General features: G+C 39.1%; 1 protein-coding gene across 4 annotated transcripts in view; it reads left to right on the forward strand.

Moving 5' to 3' along the window:
• LOC103726092 (putative RNA-binding protein Luc7-like 2) overlaps positions 1 to 17,932 on the forward strand; it is a 63,214-nt gene extending 45,282 nt beyond the window's left edge. For all 4 annotated transcript variants that reach the window (XM_008823492.3, XM_008823491.3, XM_008823494.3 and 1 more), the window contains 5 exons: positions 765 to 941; positions 3,828 to 3,919; positions 8,802 to 8,831; positions 11,407 to 11,598; positions 16,641 to 17,932. In XM_008823492.3, coding sequence (XP_008821714.1) covers positions 765 to 941; positions 3,828 to 3,919; positions 8,802 to 8,831; positions 11,407 to 11,598; positions 16,641 to 16,818 — 669 coding nt within the window. In that variant the 3' untranslated portion in view covers positions 16,819 to 17,932. The remainder of the gene's footprint in view (positions 1 to 764; positions 942 to 3,827; positions 3,920 to 8,801; positions 8,832 to 11,406; positions 11,599 to 16,640) is intronic.
• Positions 17,933 to 21,123: the final 3,191 nt, after the last annotated feature.

Consider the following 21,123-nt stretch of genomic DNA (forward strand, 5'->3'; position numbering starts at 1 on the left):
TAAATGTCTTCGCTCTCTTTTGAAGAAATTTTTATAGATTCTATCCATCCATTTCCATCAACATCAGCCAGAGTTGCTCAGAAGCTTGGAAAATACAATGTTTTTACTGGTTGGGTGGGTATGTTGTTACCTCAAAGAAAAAAACAGTTCTGTTAGTAAGAAAAAGAGACAGTGGGTAGGCAAATTCACCACTTTGTATTGTTTATTAATGAATTCCTTATAAATGAAATGTTATCTGAATCTCAGTAAAGATATCTCTTATCTCTTGTCTTATAAAATGAACCCCCTTTTTTTTTCTGTTGGGGAGATTTGTGTTTCCTCTCTTTGTTTCTGAGGAAGGAGGAGAGATCTTTGGGAATGAAGACAATGGAAGGAGCTGTAACTGGAAGACACACACTGCTCAGCAAGCATGGGCAGCTTTGGCCTTCTTAATCTTAATGCTTCAATTCTTCATTGATGCACAGCATGGGGGCACCTGCATCAGACTTTGACAAAACTGTGGAAAAGAACATTGAGAATACCTTTTTAGAAAGTTAGATACACTGTACCATGGTAGAATGTTACAGTAGTTTTTTTGGTGAAAGATAGTTAAGGCTGTGACTTTTGACCTCTAGCAGAGCAGTCTCTGACAGGATGTGAAGATAAACTTGTAATTTCCCAACAAAACAGCCATGTTTTCCTGTATTTATTAGAAAACAGTTTGTGAAACAGTATTTTTTTCTTATGATATTCATGTAATCATTGTTTTTCTCATTTTTGTTTAGGAAGTTTATCGGAATTCTATGCCAGCTTCCAGTTTCCAGCAGCAGAAGCTTCGAGTCTGTGAAGTCTGCTCTGCATATTTAGGTCTTCATGATAATGACAGGCGACTTGCTGATCATTTTGGGGGTAAACTACATCTGGGATTTATTGAAATAAGAGAGAAGCTTGAAGAATTAAAGGTACATTGGTAAATTAATACTCCTCATTTTATCCTAGTTAATCTTGATTCTTTTGATCTATATCAGTTTTATTTTACTTTTATTGAGACAGGTTCTTGTCTGCTTTGAAATTACCTTTGTGAATAGTGTTATTGACTCTGATTCAATTATGTTGTGTATCTGTTAGCAGTTTATGCTCAATAGTACAGGGTTGGAAGTGAGGATTCAAGTTAGTTTAGTGGATGATGTCTGAAAATAGACCAGTAAACTATCCCATTGTTCTGGATGATAGCATTTTGTGTTGGATGTTGCTAAATTTAGAGTCACTTAAAATTGTTTCTAATATTTACATACAAAATCCCCTAAAATGTCTATCTTTCTTTTCAGGAAAAGCAATAATAGTATATTATTTAATTTACAGAGAGATAGAGAAAATGAGCTCATTATTATTTGGAATATTTTCACTCCTTCACTAAATAGCAAAATTATAGAACCTCTAGTTTTATCCTCTTGTTCTACCCATTTTAGACAGGATTTAGGGTGAAACTTAGGGGACAGTTACTATTAAAAAAGGCAACATGGGGCTGAAGAGTGGCTCAGCGGTTAAGAGCACTGACTATTCTTGCAGAGGACCTGGGTTCGATTTCTCAGCACCCACACAGTGGCTACAAACTGTCCTTAACTCCAGTTCCAGGGGAATCTGAAGCCCTCTTCTGACCTCCTTGGCATTGCATGACACAGGTGCATTCATTTACATGAAGGCAATACACTCATACACATAAAATAAAAATAATAAAATATTTTTTTAAAAGGGGGGGGCATCATAGAAGCTGAAGAAATGGCTCAGTGGTTAAAAGCACTGGCTGCTCTTGCAGAGGACCCAGGTTCAGTTCCCAGCACCTATATGGTGGCTAACAGCAACCTGTAACTCCAGTTCCAGTGGATCAGTGCCCTCTCTGGCCTCCATGGGCATTGCACACATATGGTACATTTACATTTATGTACATGAAACTCATGCACATAATAATAAAAATAAATTATTTTAAAAACTAACAAAAAAGAAAGGGGACTGGAGAGATGGCTCAGCAGTTAAGAGCACTGGCTGCTCTTGCAGAGGACCCAGGTTTGATTCATAGCACCCACATGGTGGCTAACAACAGTCCGTAACTCCAGTTCTGGGGGAATCCAACAACCTCTTCTGACCTTCAAGGATATCGCATGACACAAGTGCACCTTACATACATGCAAGCAGTACTCTCAAACACATAAAATAAAAATAAAATATTTTTTTAAAAGGAAAGCATAGTTCTTACTCATTTCTACACTTCATTGATAGAATAAACAAGCAAGCACAACAAGAAATGTAGGGTGGCCAGGCATGGTGATACCTGCTTTTAATCCCAGCATCCAGGAGGCAGAAGCAGGTGGGTCTCTGTGAGATTAAGGCCAGCCTGATCTATGTAGGGATTTTTCAGCCAGCCAGGACTACAGGGAGACCAAGTCTCAAAAAGCCAAAATAAAATAAAAGTTATGAGGTGATTGAAGTGTTTATGGTGAAGGCAGAGTCAGTAGATATCATCAGTTTATCTTTCAACAGTCTAATGTGGTTGGCTTTTAATAATTTTGGCATTGTAGCATTTTCTCATGAATTCAGGTCTGGCTCTAGATTGGCAATACTAGATAGTTAATTTCAGTACAATTTTGTCTTAGAATTAACCAAAGATCAGTAGCCTATCATTTTAGATAAATAGTCAGCTTGATGAGATGGAACATACCTATAATCCCAACACTAGTGAGGCACAGGATTGTGTATTTCAGGCCAGCTTGGACTATAGAGTAAAACCCTGTCTTAAAACAGTCCCCTCCCAAGTAACATAAATATATAAAAGTAAAGTATTACAAAACTCCAGAACACCTAGGACTATCTCCATATTTTCAATTATTAGTAAACCATTCTCAGTTTTTTGAGTAGTTAAAATTGTCAAGAGGAGATGATTATTGGGCTCTCAGTCAAACTTTAAATGATGGTGATTGGAAGAGACATTTCCAGATCAAAAATTACAGGACATAGAAACTCAATGATTTGTAATTGTTGATTTTTTTTTTTTTTTTTGTCTTTTTGAAGCAGGGTCTCCCTGTAGCCCCAGCTGTCCTGGAACTCGCTATGTAGACCAGGCTGGCCTTGAACTCACAGAGATTGCCCGGCAGTTGTTGATATTTTTAAAAATATATGTTGTAATGTTGAGAAACAGGAAGAAAGGTCTGGTATAAGTGAAGTTTAAAATGTCATTTAAAAATCATGAATGAGCCGGGCGTGGTTTTGCACGCCTGTAGTCCCAGCACTTAGGAGGCAGAGGCAGGCGGATCTCTGTGAGTTCAAGGCCAGCCTGGTCCACATAGTGAGTTCCAGGACAGCTGGGGCTACAGGGAGACCCTGCTTCAAAAAGACAAAAAAACAAAACAAAAATCATGAATGAGGGATGAGATGGTTGCTCAGTGGTAGAACACTTTTCTCGCATGCATGAAGAAAGAAATCATGGAGGAACATGAGAGATTATACATGTTTTCTACAATTCTGTTTTATTTTATAGGTTTGTTGTGTTTTGTATTTGAGACAAGGTCTCTTTGTAGCCCCAGCTGGCCTAGAACTCACTATGTAAACCAGGTTGGCTTCTATCTCACAGAGATCCACCTGCCTCTGCCTGGGATTAAAGGTGTGCACCCCAAGCCCAGTTTCCTACAGTTGTTGAAAGCAGACTAGAAGTCTAATTAATTATATCTATCAAAACTTCCAATTTTGATGTTAATTAAACTGTATTGGAAAGCAGATATGGTAAAGTTTAAGGAACAGATAATTAAGAAATTTTGTACTCAATATGAATCTGACTTCTTATTATCATTTTGAAGAGAGTGGTTGCTGAGAAGCAGGAAAAGAGAAACCAGGAACGCCTAAAACGAAGAGAAGAAAGAGAGAGAGAAGAACGGGAGAAACTGAGGAGGTATGGAGTCAGATAGTCCAGGTGTGGGGAGTAAAGTCTCTCCAGTTCTTTTTAGATGCTGTAAAGTTTGTTCTGGACATGGAAAACTTGAATTTTGATTGCCTTTAAAAATATTAGCATGACTGGAGAGACAGCTCAGTACTTAAAGAGCACTGGCTGCTCTTGCAGAGGACCCAGAGGGTTCAGTTCCCAGCACTCACTTGGCTGCTGACATTTATCCATAACTCCAATTGCAGGGGATCCTTTGCCCTCTTTTGGCCTCCATGAACATTGCACACATGGGTGCTCTTACATACATGGAGGCAAACTACTCATACACATAAAAATAATTTTAAAAAATTTTTAAGATGTTCTCTTGTAAGACCATTTTCAAACAAATATACAGGTTAAGTTACCTTTACCTGAAATGATTGGAATCAAAAATGGCTCCAATTTTGTATTGTTTTTTTTTTATTTGGGAAGTGTTTGCATAGACAAGCCTTACCTATTTAACATCTCTAATTTTAAATATCCAAAATGAGGCTGGAGATATGGCTCAGCAGTTCAGAGTGCTTACTGCTCTCCAGAGGACCTGAGTTTGGTTCCAAACTCCTATACCCAGGTGGCTCACACAACATGTCACAAATGCCTCTGACCTTCTCAGACACACACACTCAATGTGTGCATACCTACCCACACACATACATACACAGACTTGATTTTTTTTTTTTTTTTAATCCAAAATGCTCCAAAATCTTAAACATTTTGAATATCGTGTCTGGATTTTATCTTTTCAGGATAGGAATGTTTAACATTAACTCTTAGTCATTCAACTGAATTAAATGTGATTTCTTTCAAAATTTGTGGGAGACCAAATAAAGAATGCTTTATATCTTGGGGCCTTATGATTTCTAACAAAATCTTCTGCTGGCTATTTGGTTTTTCATATATATATATTTTTTTAATATTTATTTATTTTATTATATGTGTATGCATGTATTGTCTGCATGTCGATCAGTGCACCCGTGTCATGCAATGCCTGTGGAAGACAGAAGAGGCTTTCAGATCCCCTGGAACTGGAGTTACGGACAGTTGTTAGCTGCCATGTGGGTGCTGGGATTTGAACCCAGGTCTTTTGCAAGAACTGTTAGTGTTCTTAACTGCTGAGCCATCTCTCCAGCCCCAAACTACCATTTTTTTCAACTATGGAAGCCATAATTATAAAAAACAATCCATTAATTCCATATATTTAAGTGTGTACAAACCTACTTTTGTTAACATTAATTGGTAAATTTTAGAATTCTTCATATTTAAAATGTTTGAACATACCAGGCGTGGAACCAGAGGTAGGCGGATCTCTGTGAGTTCAAGGCCAGCTGGGGCTACAGGAAGACCTTGTCTCAAAAAGACCAATGAATGAATGGTTACAGGGAGACCTTGTCTCAAAAAGAGGAAGGAGGAAGGGAGGGAAGAAGGAAGGAAGGAAATAATTAAAAAATAAATGTTTGAACATATTTCTAAGCCATTTTTGCCTATTGGCAACTAAAATTGCATGGCATCATTATGTTGCACAACATTGTTTGTAACATTGTTATACTTCATGTTCCCAACTTTAACTACTTTGTAATGAACAACTGTACCACAAAGGAATTTGCCTGTTTTAAACACCCCCTCCCCCCTTCCCTTTTGAGACGGAGTCTCTCTGCAGCCCCAACTGGCCTGGAACTCAGAAGTGCTGGGATCAATAGTGTGCACCACCACACCCTGCTCTGTTCTAACTTATAATGTTCCCTTAATTGTATTACATCTCTGAAATATACTTTCTCTCATAGTTGGCAGATGTCCCTAAGTGACCCTTTATTGGTCATGGTAATGTGAAAGCTTTCAGCATGCTTCTATCAGTTTAGGTGAATTTAATTTATGTTATGTGTCTTTGGGAGTGGGGGGCATTTTTGTATGTCACAGTACCCAACTAGATGATCAGAGGACTACTTATAAAACTTGGTTCTCTTTCCAGTGAAGAAACTGGGGATTTAACTCAGGTCATCAGGCTTGCGTGCCTTTCTGCTGAGCCAACTCACTGACTCACATGTTTACATGGCTTTTAATGGACAGTCCTTTTGCACTTTAAGGACAAAACAGAACAGTACTATATGGATGTTACCTCTTGTGGTGGGGCTGGGGACTCTTTGAGACAAGATCTCCCTGTAGCCCCAGGTGAACTGGAACTTGCTATGTAGACTAGACTGGCCTTGAACTCAGATTCGCCTGCCTGTGCTGGGACTAAAGGTGTGCGATGCCATGCTTGGCTGGATATTAACTCTTTCGAGAAGTCTACCTGTGTCTGCCTAACCCTCTGCCTCTTCGCTCTCTTCATGTGTTTTTCTTCCCCCTACTTAATACAAATTTTACTTCAGAACTTATCTTTGTTCTTAGTATATGTATGCTGAGAGTTTGTTTTTAAATGTGTGTGTGTGAGTGTGTGTGTGTGTGTGTGTGTGTGTGTGTGTGTGTGTGTGTATGTATGTATGTACACCTGCATGTACATGGGTGTCAGAGGACAGTGTTCTGGAATCCGTTTTGACTTTCCACATTGTTGAAGCTGGGTCTATTGTTGGTTCTGCACGTTTTTAAACCTAGTTCCTGCTATGTAATCGCGTTGGCTGGGTGCATGGATTTCAGGCATGTGTCGTCATACTCAGTCTAGGCTGCATTCTTCTAGGCATGTTGCCCAGTATTGCAATATTTAGGACAGTATAAATAGCATTTTACATACTTTGGAATTCTCAATTTAGGACTGTACTTTCATATTTGTAAATGATGAGAAAGTAGGTCACGTATTACTCCTTTTGCTTGCTGGCTAACATACTTCCTTTCACGTGGTTTGTAAAAGTGTAACCCTGTTTCAGAAATGTTCAGCAGGCAGGAGAGATAATATAGCCATTAAAGGCTCAGACTCAAAATTGAAAGACAGAAATGTGTAGCCAGACACAGTGGTGCATGCCTATAATCCCAGCACTTGGGAGACTAAAATAGTAGGTGTCCTGCAGATATGAGACTGGCCTACATAGAGTTTGAAACCAGCCTGGGTTAAGAAGTAAGCCCCCATCTCAAAAACAAAAAGAGCAGGGTGGTAGTTTGCACTTGTAATTCCAGTACTTGGGAGACTCGGGTGGGAGCTTTGCAGGGAGTTTAAAGTCAACTGGACTGCACTGTCAGACCTTGCTTCAGAAAAGAAAGCAAAAAGTTAAAGCAGTTTCCCCATTTAAACCTTGTAAAATGAGGCAAGATGAAATTATAAGCTAGCATAAAACTATATAACGTGCATTTCTTTGGGGGGAGTGTCTTTTTGAGACAGGGTCTCCTGGTAGCCCCAGCTGGCTTGGAACTTGCTATGACTAAAGGTATCCACCATCAAGCCCTGCACAAGGTGCATTTCTAATTATGCTCCTGAGAAAGAAAACTAAAAAAGTCTATCACTTATCTAGCTCATTACTACATACCAGGCTCTATATTAAGAAATTTGCCTCAATTTATTTAATTTTTGCTGGTTAGGTTTTCATTGCTGTTAGAAAACACTTGAGAAAAACATCTTTAAAAAGAAAGATTTGTTTTGACTCATAGTTTCCAAACCCTAGTTGGCTGGCTCCATTGATGGGAGCCTGTGGTTGAAGCTAACCATCATGGTGGCAGAAAGATCAGAGTAGTAGGTGTGGTAAAGAAAAGCTGCTTACCTCATGGTAGCCAAGAAGCATAGAAAATGATAGGAAAGGGCCAGGGATAAGATAATGCCCTTTCAAGGACTTGCTTTGAACCAGGCATTCCCTACCTACTGATTCCTATCACCTCTCAAAGAACACCATCAAGTTAATATCTATCAATAGATTAGTCCTTTGATTAAGTAAGAGTCCTCCTTTGATTAAGTAAAAGTCCTCATGATCCAGCCAGCCCTCAATGATTAGATATACAGCTGGTGTCCCAGATCTTCACCATGTGGACTTTAGGGGACAGCTGAATCCTAGGAGTCCTCTTTACCCCAAATGACACTTTTACCAATAATAGAGTGAACTGAGGGATAATATGTAACTTTACCCAGGTTCCACAGTAAGTCATAAAACCATAGTTAAACACATCTAGAAACATACTTTCATCCATGCTTTCTTTTACACACACACAAAACCCAGCCCAGCCCAGCCCAACCCTGCAGTGTTGAGTTAACCATGACATTGACTATTTATTGAATACTAAGAGTGAATTGGGAAATGTGAATAGTGTATTACATCATTCATGTGAAAAAGAGACATTAGAAGATTGAGTTAATTCTAGGACTATAGTATAGTATGAGGTTGTAGGTCCAAAACATGTGGGGTGTTTCTGTTTTTTTGTCTTTTTGAGACAGGATCTCCCTGTAGCCCCAGCTGGCCTGGAACTCATTATGTAGACCACACCGGCCTTGAACTCACTGAGATCTGCCTGCCTCTGCCTCCTAAGTACTGGGATTAAAGGTGTATGCCACCATGCCTGGCTCACTTTTTTTTTTTTAAATCTTAAGACATTTCACAATGAAATGTGGGGAAAATCACAGTGAAAAACTATGGGAAAAAAAACGTTTGTTTTCCAAGGCTAGGAAGTGGTTTCTGGAGAACTAAATATTTGTGACACACACTAAATTTTAGACTTTGAGGAGCATATTCTTTTAAAGAACTAGTATCTAGTTAGGAGCTTATATGACAAGGTAGGGAATTCTGTAGTTTTTGGAAGAAACTTGAATGTGTAAGTATATGCTTTGTTTTTATAGAATTAATATAAAAATTAGAACTCAATGCAATTTAACAGCATATTGTACTGTTTTTGTTTTTTAATTTATACTTCACTTTTCTAAAAGTAGGTATTCTTTTTTTAGGTCGCGATCACATAGCAAGAATCCCAAAAGGTAGGTATAATAGTGAAGGTATGTTTTTAGATGGAAGTTTTTGAACCTCAATGAGAATTGATAAATTGCTACTGTTTCTTTGATAGTTCAGGTTTGAGCATTGCGTTTGAAGAGAAACTGTTCAGAACATACTCAGAACTGCAACTGTGTTTTATCAGAGTAGAATTATATACTATGTTCTGGAGTTATAGGAAGAAGCACAAAATATTTCTTTAAAATACTTTCAGGAACTCAGTAATTTGTAACTAGATCCTTTTTAAAGTCAGTTTGAAATTTAAAATTTAATTTGGTCCATTTAAGAAACAGCATTCTGAGAACTGTACCTGTTGAAAATATAAGTAGGTTAACCAGCTAATTGGATATTTTATTATTGTTGTTGTTATTGTTTGGGTTTTTTTGAGACTGCATAGCCTTGGCTTACCTCCAGGTTGTCTCCTGGAACTCCTGCCTCTGTCCTCTGGAGTGTTTGGATTATAGGCATGTGCCACCACACCAGGTTTATAGTTTTTCCAGACAGAGTTTTTCTTGAATTGATTATCCTCTTGCCTCTGCCTTCCTGAATGCTGGAATTGCAGCTGGCACTGTCGCCTTTAAGTATGGTGATCATGTAATCCATTGTGTCATAGGATAGTTGTGGTTTATATTTGTTGTCTCAGAATGTCAAGTCCCCCTTTTTACTTTGTGTAATTCAGCATTCAGAGCCTCCTGGTTTGAATGACAAAATACTTGGTCATCATGCTTGTCAAACTCTGATGTTCCTCCTATGTATTCCTTCCATTCTAGCCAATGTGTTGAACTTCTCATCCCAGACTTTTGTACCTGTATTCTTGATTGTGCCTTTCTTTATTTCTACCCAATACACTTTATTATTGTTGTTGTTGTTGTTGTAATTGTTTTGGCCTTTTTGAGACAGGGTCTCTCTGTATCCTCAGCTGTCCTGGAAGTCGCTATCTAAACCAGGATGGCCTCAAACTCAAACGATCGACATGCCTCTGTCTCCTGAGTGCTGGGTTTAAAAGCATGCGCCACTACATCTGGCCATACTTTATTTTTTATTTGATCTTGTGTGGGTGCTACAGAGGCATAAAGAGGGCATCTAGTTCCCTAGAACTGGAGTTACAGACAGTAAGCTGCATGATATGGGTGTGGGAACTGAACTGAACTCACTTCTTTTGGAAGTGCAGCAAGTACTCTTTTTGTTTTTAATATTTTATTTTTTATTTTTTGTGTATGAGTGTATTGCCTGAATGTATGTGAGTGTACCCGTGTCATGTAATGCCGCGGAGGTTAGAAGAGGGCTTTGGATTCCCCTGGAACTGGCGTTAAAGATGGTTCGTAGCTCCCGTTTGGGTGCTGGGACTCAAACCCGGGTCCTCTGCAAGAGCAGTCAGTGCTCTTAACCGCTGAGCCATCTCTCCAGCCCCCATAGCAAGCACTCTTAACCTGCTGAACATCTTTTCAGCCCCCTTAATTTCTAAAGTTTGCTAAAAAAAAAGAAATTTTAAAAATTTAGATGATACAACTCTTGGCATGAAGTGGTGATAACAGATTGTTGCCTTCGTTTTTCTTTTGAATTCCTAATACAGCTTTAAAAAAAAAATATTTGAATATTTAAATTTGTGTGGTTATGTGTCTGTGGGTGTGGAGGCGAGAAGAGGGCATTGGTATAGTTCTCATCACTTTTTACCTTTTCCTTTGAGGTAGGGTGTCTATCTGAACCTGGGGTTTGTGTTTTCTCAGCGAGGCTAGAAGCCAGCAAGCTCTAGCAATCCTGTTCTCTGCTCCTCTGCTGGGTGATGTGTGCTGGTATCCAAGCTCGGGTTCTTGTGATTGTGCAGCAAGCACTTTTAGCTACTTAGTCACCTGTCCAGCCCATTGTGACCTTTTTTTACCCCTACCCCCCCTCGTGGTGGGGTGATCCTGTTAGCCTTTGTATGTCAAGCCAGGTGTTTGACCACTGAGCTATATCCCTAGCCCACTGATGTAAATTTATACAATATGGGTTGACTTCTGATAATTAATGTTCTAATGTTTATTTGAAATCCTAGTATGCACTCATTAATGTACTAGCAATTTATTTCAGTACATATAATAGTTGATTTAGAATGGAATTGACATTGAGTATGACTACTGAAGAGTAGCTTCTCAGGGCTGGTAAGATGGCTCATTGGGTAAAGGCACCTTCCTCTAAACCTGACCAGAGTTCATCCCAGGAGCTCATAATGCAGAAGGCAAAAACTGACTTCTGAATTTTATCTTCTTAACCTCCACATACGCCTTGTGGTGCACACATGCACAAACAAATACATAATATTAAAAATATAAAGCTGCGCGTGGTGGCGCATGCCTGTAATCCCAGCACTTGGGAGGCCGAGGCAGGCGGATCGCTTTGAGTTCAAGACCAGCCTGGTCTACATAGTGAGTTCCAGGACAGCTGGGGCTACAGGGAGACCCTGCTTCAAAAAGACCAAAAAAATTAAAAATAAAGAATAGTTTCTTTTTAAAGAAAATACTTTAGTAGATGAGAACTGTAGCACTAACAAAGCTAACAGTGAAATAAATTATTTTCTTGTAGATCTAGATCCAGAGAGCATCGAAGACACCGGTCTCGCTCCATGTCACGAGAACGCAAGAGAAGGACCCGGTCCAAGTCTCGGGAGAAACGCCATCGCCACAGGTCCCGTTCAAGCAGCCGCAGCCGCAGCCGTAGCCATCAGAGAAGTCGGCACAGTTCTAGAGATAGGAGCAGGGAGCGATCCAAGAGGAGGTACTGAAGTGCCGGTCAGAGGATATGGAGCTACCTTTATGTTTTGCTTTTTGTTTACTTATGTTACTTATATTTAGATTATTGATTTGAAACTTGCACCTGGTGATATGTACACATTTGTGTGGGTGTATACATTTTTTTTCTGATTGTATGGGTAGTTTATACAGATTCATGTGTGAGCCAGAGTAAGAAATTGGAACCAGTATGTGCAGAGGTTGTTTTTCTCTACTTGGAATGTCTTGGGGGTAAAAACTATTTTACAGGCAAATAATTTTAGGTACTAATACTCTAGAGGTTTGGGTGTTTTGTCGTCCCCCCCCCCGCCCCCAATATGTATTAACAAATTAGGGGCTCTGAGAAGTCCTTCCATTAAAAGTCTTGTTTAGCTTTGTTTGACTCTTCAAACTTATTTGAGCTGGTACACTTTCAAAGAGCAGACACATACTACTGTGTTCTTGTTTAATCTGCAGTGTAAGTCATACATTATCCTAGCACCTTTAGTTTGTAGTTTGATGGGAAGATTATGAGGGGTTTGGGGGGGGGTGGGGGTTGTTTTTTGGGGTTTTGTTTTTTTTTTTTTTGGTTTTTTTGAGACAGAGTCTCCCTGTAGCCGCAGCTGTCCAAGACCTCACTATGTAGACCAGGCTGGCCTTGAACTCACAGAGATCCACCTGCCTCTGCCTCTCCAAGTGCTGGGATTAAAGGCGTGTGCCACCACGCCCCGATAAGATTATGAGTTTTAAGGAGGCTGTGTGACACTTTTTTTCTCTCTGTCTTTTTGAGACGGTCTTTCTGTAGCCCCATCTGGCTTGGAACTTGCTACATAGACCAAGCTAGCCTAGAACTCACAGAGATCCATGTGCCTCTGACTCCCGAGTGCTGTGTTTAAACTCATGCCCAGTGATACTTCTTAATATAGCAGGAAACTTCAAAAGCAGTGAGCGCAGACACTGGACCTAAGTATTGAGTGAGAGCAGACGAAATGGTTAGAATATGGTGCAGGTGTTAAGCTCCCAAAACTCAGGTCACATGATAGCCCTTAAACCAAGTAATTACTATGGAACATAAATTATACTCAAAATTGCTTTTTTTCTTGACAACTGTTCTTAAGTAGATATCAGATGAACAGAACACTCTTAGAGTGCCTCATGCTTACTAGTCTTGCACTTTCTATCGCTTACTCCTCATAAAGCTCGTAAAAGAATCCATAGGAAGCTGATAGTTTTTCTTTGTTTTAAACTCACTTAACCATTTCCTTAATGGACTCTCAATATTTTACAATATTTTAATATCTCATATTTCTCTCCTTTTTCTAAGTAAGTAACACTTAAAGTGATTTTTAACCAGTATACTGTTTTGGTTTTTTGAGACAGGATCTCACTGTATAGCCATGACTGGCCTAGAACTCACTAGGTAGACCAGGCTGGCCTTGAACTCTGAGATCTATCTGCCAGCCTCTGCCTCTGAATGCTGGAATAAAAGATGTGAGCTACCACACCAAGCCAGCCCCCCCTCTTTTTTTTTAAAGACAGTCTCACTGTGTAGCCCAGGCTGGCCTCAGACTCAATCCTTTTGCCTCAGATTCCTCATGAGTGCTAGGAATATAGTCATACTACATCCTCCCTGGCTTTATAAGAGTTAGATACTTTGTACTGCACTAGACTTAATTAAAAAATAACAAAGAAATACAGCATAGTCATATGCAAGTAGCTCTGAGAAGTTTTCTATGCAGGAATATAATTGACTATGGATTATAAAGTACTGAGCCTGGGTATCATAGGGCAGATGATATAAATTTAGAGAAAAATGCCAGAATTTTAAAAAATGGCTTCAGGTAGTAAATCACGCTTGAGTACATGGTTGTAATTTAAACAGAGAAGTACTTGTGGGCCATGTGCCTCATATTTTTAAACTGGATTTTTGAGGCTGTCCTTGGTGCAATGTCCAGAAATAAGACATTTATCTTATTTAAAACGTCTTAAAAGTTCTTCATGAGTCAGTAGTCTGCACACTGAATTTTGAGAATCATGCAGTTGTGTGGCAAAAGATTTAGTTGAGTCTTATGTTGACCTGCTCAGTTGTCATTTTTCTGATATTTATGAATTCTTTCATGTATTTATTGGTGGTGGAGATGGGAGGGATGGGTGTGGAATCTTGTCCTGAGATTGTGTCACCATTTTGATGCTTCCCACACTGTGGAATTTTATTTATATAGGACAATTTCCCACCGTGCTGCATCACACCTGATATTCTCTGCATGTTCAGAAAGGATTATTTTTGTAAACCTATTTTTAAAATTTGCTTTTCTTTCTTAGGAGCATTTCATATCTTTGAATTCAAATTACTTTTAAAGCATCATTGTTTTTTTAACCAAAAAATTAACAGATAATTGCTACTAATATATATATCATCAAATTATTCGTACATATGTGAACTTAATTTTTGATGGTAAAAAATTTTATTAAAAGTCTTTGGTGATTTACTGTTCTCCTTCCCATTACTGTGAAGTGCTTACTGGTCTCTGCTATAAGTAACTTGTCAGTAGGAACTTTCCCTATGGGTCATTGTGACCATTAGTAGCTTTTTGCTTCTTATTCTATTCTAACAAATAGTACAGACTTCAAAGTCAGACTACTTGAGTCCAGAGTCCTTGGCCAATAATTTAGTTATGTCCCATTTTTCTATCCCCATCCTCTGAGTTGAGATAGTAAGGATAGTTGGGTTATTGGACATTCAGTACTGTGAATAGAACAGAACACTTCGTGCATGTGGGTATTTGTAGTCTTTTACAAATATGAATGCTTCTCTCTGTTGTTATTACCACTTACCTCAGGGTCTTGCCAGCATCCATGCCCTTATTCTTAGTAATCATGGGTTTCATCTTTCTTCATATTCATTCCTGCAGAGGCTTTGGAGAAAGGCTAGTGTAGAATTGCACTTTTTTTTTTTTAGGCACATCATTTTAACTTTGCTTATTAAGCCAGGAACTCCAGTAATGACAAAACTCACAAAGCTGAGACAGGAGGTTTGCCACACATCAAGGTCAGCCTGATTTACAGAGTGAGACCTTGTTTCAAAAAACAGACAAAAGAAGCTGGGCATGGTGGCGCCACCAGGCGGATCTCTGTGCGTTCAAGGCCAACATGGTCTACATAGTGAGCTCCAGGCCAGCTACAGGGAGACCGTGTCTCAAAAAGACCGAAAAAAAAAAAAAAAACTGAATTTATCATGGAACAAAAATGAAAGAAGCATAACCACTCCTAATGGACAAACATGAGAACAGACAAAACTGCATTGCAGTGTTCTTTTCTCCTCTGAGAATTTCACTTCTAAAACTTAAGTAGAATGCTTAAAATGGGTATTAATTGTTTAAGCCTTTCTTATTTACTCCTCTGTTGTATTTTGTCTTATAAATTGTTTCCAAGTATTTTGTCATAAAAGGAAGGGCTTTTAAGCTCACAGTTTGAGAGATTTCATTTCATGACCACTTGGTTGCATTGCTTCTGGGCCTGAGAACAGTGAAGCAGAACATGGCGGGTAGCATATGATGTAGCAAAGTGGCTCACCCAAGGCTGATGAAACAAAGAACAGAAATGAGCCAGGCCCAAGATAGACACTTCAAAGATACACCCCTATTTACCTATTTCCTGTGGCCAGAATTTACCTCCTAATAGCAATTTGGCTATGAACAACTGATCAGTGAATTAATTCATTGATTATTGAACAATTTCTTCTGGCCAGAATCCATCTCCTAATAGCAGTTTAGCTGTGAATTGATCAGTGGATTAATTCATTGATTGGTAGCAATTCTTTGATCCAGTCACCTTTCAGTAGCACCACCAGTTCAAGGCTACAACAGCCCTTTGGGCTTCTTTACATCTGAAACCATAATGCTTTCTTGTAACTATATTTCTAAAACTGGTTATAGTAATATTTTTAATCTGCTTTATATTTTTCTGAAAAGTACTGCTTTTTCAGGCCTTGGGGTGAATTTTAGTAGTAGCATACCTCCTTAGCATACTTAAGGCTCTAGGTTTAAACTCTAGCACTTCCAAAGTATTATTCAGGTCTTGGCAGTACCTCAGATCCTAATTCTAAACCTGGATTGAGATAATTAAACATTCGGTATCACCTGTAAAGAGCTAAATAAAAGTAACATTTTGTTGCTGATTCATTTTAGTATACATTCTATACTGATAGGATTAGATTCCATATTTTAATCCCATATTTATTGTCTTTTAGGGTTTTTGTTCTTTTTTTCCTAGTTGAATCTCTGATGTGTTTTTGTTATGTATCTTTCTTATCGAAGATGATGGGTACAGGATGAGTAGACGGCAGTATTAAGGAACACTTATAATTTCTAGTTACGATTTCTAAGACTTTATTATAGTATGGTTATCTTTCCTGTCTTTATTTGGTTTTAAGGGGTTAACTCAGGAGGAGTAAAGCATATTTTTAAATTAACAGATGGTTATTTAAAGCCATATTACTGAGTAGTTCTCTTACTTAGGTTGGCAAAATGCTGCCCTTAGAACAAATGTGGCTGTAGCCTGTTTCTGTACAGCCAGCAAGCTATGGATGGTTTTACATTTTAAAAAATAGAAAGAAGAGGAAGGATTCTACTACCCCGAGATCACGTGTGATTTATAACACCTCACATAGTGTCTAGCCATTTAGCACAAAAATGATTTTTCCTAATTCATTGATTTCCATCTAATTTGGAATCTGATAATACTTTTCACTTTTAAAAGCTATTATCATTTTTCTCTTAAACACTTTTTATATATTAATTGAAGAATCTTCCTGGTTGTCTCTGGGATACTGAGATTATCTTAAAAGTCCTTATTCTAGTTTCCCTTTTGCGCCTTAGCTGCCTGTTGCCAGCAGTCTGGTGCCCTCAGCTGCAGCGGTGCTCCTTTCTCAGAAAACTCTGTCCTTGGATGTGTACTGTCTTCAACTATCAAAACTTAATATTTACCCTATTCTTTCATTGGATTTTGGGTGTCCCAACATATTTTGCTCCTCAAATTAATATTTTTCAGATCCTCAAAAGAAAGATTCAGAGACCAAGACTTAGCATCACGTGACAGAGACAGGAGTTCAAGAGACAGATCACCTCGTGACCGAGATCGAAAAGATAAGAAGCGGTCCTATGAGAGTGCTAATGGCAAATCAGAAGACAGGAGGAGCTCTGAAGAGCGTGAAGCAGGGGAGATCTAATTAGCTATGTCTGTATCTTCCATCCTTATGCTTCCTATGGAGTCACATACTATTGTTAGTTTACAGCTGTTCAGGGGAACAGTGAGCAGTTCCAGACACTGATCCAGTCAGGCTAGATGTGTAGTATCTAATAACCTGAACTGAGCCTGTTCTCCTTGATGAAGCCTAAAACTACATCCATAGTTTCTGGTGAGCCTGTGATACAGTTTTGAACATACAGTTTTATATAATAAGATGCTGATCTCTATCCTTTAAAGTAGGAGTGATAGTGAATGAATTGTGTTAATGCCTTGTAATTTTTGAACATTTGTAAAATGCTCTCTTCCTTTCTACTCCAAACAGCAGCAGCTTTGGCAGTTTTTTCTTTTAAATTCTTCTTCCTCTGACTTCTGTATGCCCTAATATATATGCCTCCAACTATAAAGGAAAACGGGGACAGGGAAGCAATATGACTTGTGTTCTAAAGTTTTAGTCCCGTTCGTTACTAGATGATGACAGTTCAGAGCATTTATACTGGAACGTGTGCTGGAGAAACTTAAAATATGGGGCTCTTTTGTTTGTTTGGTGCCTATTTAGAGTTGGAAGTTGAACAGCTGTTGCATTACATACTTTTGCTTTTTTATTGAAAATTTGAAATTGGGTTTGTCTTGATTTTTCTGTTCTATTAAATTGCTATGTTCAGAATATTCTAAGGGGGGATGGGGCAGGGACTGTTTCGTAATAAGCACTTGTTTCATTTTGTGTGTGTGTGGAGTATAAGGCTACACCCTTATTGTAAAAAATAATAAAATGAAAGAAACAATCACCATCACTATCTTTCAACTGTAACTTCTCTAGTAAATTGTCACTAGAACTATTTGCTGTGGGTATTTCCTTGTATTCTGTAACATCATTAACAGTGCCCAACTGTACAAGGCACCAAAGGAAGAAAATAGATACTTTCAGATTTCAGATAAACTGTTCCTCCACCTGGGTCCCTTGCTGAAGATACTCCACTACTTCAGAACTGTTTACAGCTTCTGTGAAGAAGGATTGGACCCATAGAAGCCACTAAGAGTTTCTTTTTTGTATTTCTTAGTTAACAAGCCTGAATAAAAACAATATGTAACCAGTATATTGAAACCAACAGTTTCTGCATTAAAGAGCTAATTACTAATGACTTACATAGTAGTTAACACATATCACTTGTAATTCTAGGAAATAGGAACAAAAATGCATTTACTAGTAAAATTAGTGTATATTAGAATCACTTTTTTCCTTTGGGAGAGGAGGTGGTAACAATCTCGTGTAGCCCAGACTGGCTTAGAACTCACTGTGACCTTGAATTCCTGACCCCCTTGGATCCCTACCTCCCTTGTGCTGAGATTATATGTGTGTTCAGTGGTGCCCAGCTAAGATCATTTTCACGAATGATTTTTCTTTGGTCTCCAAAGTTAGATGAATTTGATGATGGTCACATGGCCCTTCATGAATGCTAAAGAGCAGGTGTGGGAAATTAACATGTTCTCATTCTGTATAATTGGATTTTCAAAACAAGGTCTGGCTGGCTTTGAATTGCAAATTTCCTGTCTCAGCCCCCGAGTTCTGGGATTGTAGGCCTGAGCCACTACGCCTGACTTAAGGGGGGTTGGGGGGGGGGAGGGGGTTGGGGGAGATCTCCCTCAACCTGGCCTGGAACTTGATATGTAAACCAGGCTGGCCTCAAACTCACAGAGATCTGCCTGCCTCTGCCTCCTATCTCTGCTGGGACTAAGAGACCTTTCTACAACAGTGGCACAGTTTTATTTGTGGTTGTTGAGAATGCTTTGTATCCAGGTGGCCTAGCACTATTTGCATAAATGTTTGCAAGCACTTTAGGTTCAGTACCCTGGAGTGGCAAGTATGATCGACAGGCTTTTAGCTGGTAGGTGGAAGAAGGGATGTCTGGAAACTTGCTCCATCTTGATATGCCTCGAGCTAAATAGTTTAACTTTTTATTTTTTTATTTTATTTTATTTTTTTTTTTGGTATTTTGGGCTAGGGTCTCCTGTAGCACTGGCTGGCCTTGAAGAAACTGGCCTCAAACTTGAAGCAATCCTTCTGCCTTTGCCTAGAGTACTAGGATTACAGGCATGCACCACCACACTTGGATTTAAAACAGACTTCAAATGTGTTTGGAACAGCATACTTATAAAAGTTAACCTGTGTTATATTGCCAGCTGGTAGCTATAGTTGTAATGGGGCTCCTACCGATAGCCAGTGTGTGCACTACCTCTGATAACTAAAGAAAGGGTGACCAAGTTTAGTGGTATTTGTAAAAGTCATTTGACCCTGTGAGATAAGACTATCAGGGTTTTTACATTCAGTAAAGCCGCCTTTTTGCTGTCATCCAGCATTCTCCGGAGCTCATTTGTCATCGGTAGCAGAAGCTAAGGCAAAAAGCCCCCATTGTTAAAACTTGTTTTTTAACCATTTGCTAAAAGTAGTCAAAATCCAAAGTTTTGTTTCTCAAGTTATTATTTTGCCTCCATGTAATATCTTTAGGTCTGTTAAATAAACCGCTAACTTTCAACATTGGCTAATTGAGCCACAGTCAAGCTTGCATTAGATGAACACTTAAACATTCAATAAGTTTTTCAAAGGATGGGAGTATAGCTGAGTGGTAGAGCACTTTCTCTAGGTTCAATCACCAGTATTGAGGTTTTTATAGTCATCTTTTAAATAAGTGCTGATGGTAATTAGAATAAGAAGTAGTTGTGTTTTGGGGGTTTGTCTTTTTGAGACAGGGTCTCCCTGTAGCCCCAGCTGTCCTGGAACTCGCTATGTAGACCAGGCTGGCCTTGAACTCACAAAGATCTGCCTCCTGAGTGCTGGGATTAAAGGCATGCACCACCACACCCGGCATGGTTATGTTTTTTAATTTGCACGTTCCAAGAAAATATTACACAATTGAAAAAAAATAAACCATCTGAGGTTGACATTCAGCTGTTAGGATTATGTATATTATAAGCCATCAACATGGTCCATCACTGGGTTTAAGTGCCATCTTGTTATCAAGACCATCATGAACCTCCAGATTCTTCCCTCTGCCATAACTTTGCTAAATTGGCTTAACATTTTTTGAAGAGCAAGCTGGGTGTGGAGGCTCACATTTAATACCAGCATTTGGGAGACTGAGACAGGGATTGCCAGAGATGCAACGGCAGCCTAAGCCAATAGCCAGAGTCTAGCTGCATTGTTCGTTGATTTTTTTTTTTTTTTTTTTTTTTTTTAGACAGAGTCTCCCTGTAGCCCCAGCTGTCCTGGAATTCACTATGTAGACCAGGCTAGCCTTGAACTCACAGAGATCCGCCTGCCTCTGCCTCTCAGGTGCTGGGATTAAAGGTGTGTGCCACCACATCTGGCTTACTTAAGCTTTAAAATGGTTTACATCATGATTTTATTTTTATTTTTTTTATTTTTAGAGTGTGTGTACATGTGGAGGCTGGAGGACAACAGCAGGTGTCATCTTTAGGAATGCTGTCTGCCTCCTTTGAGACAAGGGCTCATTGGCCTGGAGCTCGCCTATTAAGCTGGACTGTATGGCCAGTGAACCCAGGGATCTTTCTGCCTCCATTTCCCCTGCTCCAGGATTACAAGCATGAGTTACCATGTCTGGATTTTATATGGGTCCTAATATTTACAAAGCAAAGTGCTTTGCTAACTGGTTCAGGCTCCTCCTCTTCGGTTTCACAGGGTTCACAGGGTTTAGGCTGACCTCAAACTTAGTGGAAAATGACCTTGAACTCCTGTTCCTCCTGCTTCCATGTCTCACAATGCAGGATTGCAGCCATGTTACCAACACATGTGATAATTAAAATTTCTTAGGGTTACTAGTAAGACAATATGAAGTCTTTTTTCAGTATTTGTTAAACATTGTCCATTCTTATTTGAAACAAATAGTCCTTCCCTTGGAAATTACCAAAGGGTAGAGAAGCCTGGGAGAACAGCATTTTGTTGGTAGAGCAGGGGTTTACCAATAAACACAGGTGAGAAAGTCTTAGAGAATGTGGGCCAGCCAGAGAAGTTTCTGAGCTATGGAGCTATGTTTTGAGGATAGAAGAAATAAGCTGGTGCTCAGCAAAGAGAGCACTTGCCTGTGTGATCCCCCAGCTTCAATCTCCCAACATTTCAAAAACAAATTATATGAGACCAGTAAATTCTATGAGGCATTGAAATATAAACAACCCTGTATTTCAAGAGTTTTCATGTCAAAAGTGCCTACTGAGCCAGGCGTGGTGAGTGACCCCATGTTTGTAATCTCATCTAGTTGGGAGGGAGACTGAG

This window comes from Nannospalax galili, unplaced genomic scaffold, assembly GCF_000622305.1.
Source record: "Nannospalax galili isolate Female #2095 unplaced genomic scaffold, S.galili_v1.0 scaffold307, whole genome shotgun sequence".
Taxonomy (NCBI): Eukaryota; Metazoa; Chordata; class Mammalia; order Rodentia; family Spalacidae; genus Nannospalax; species Nannospalax galili.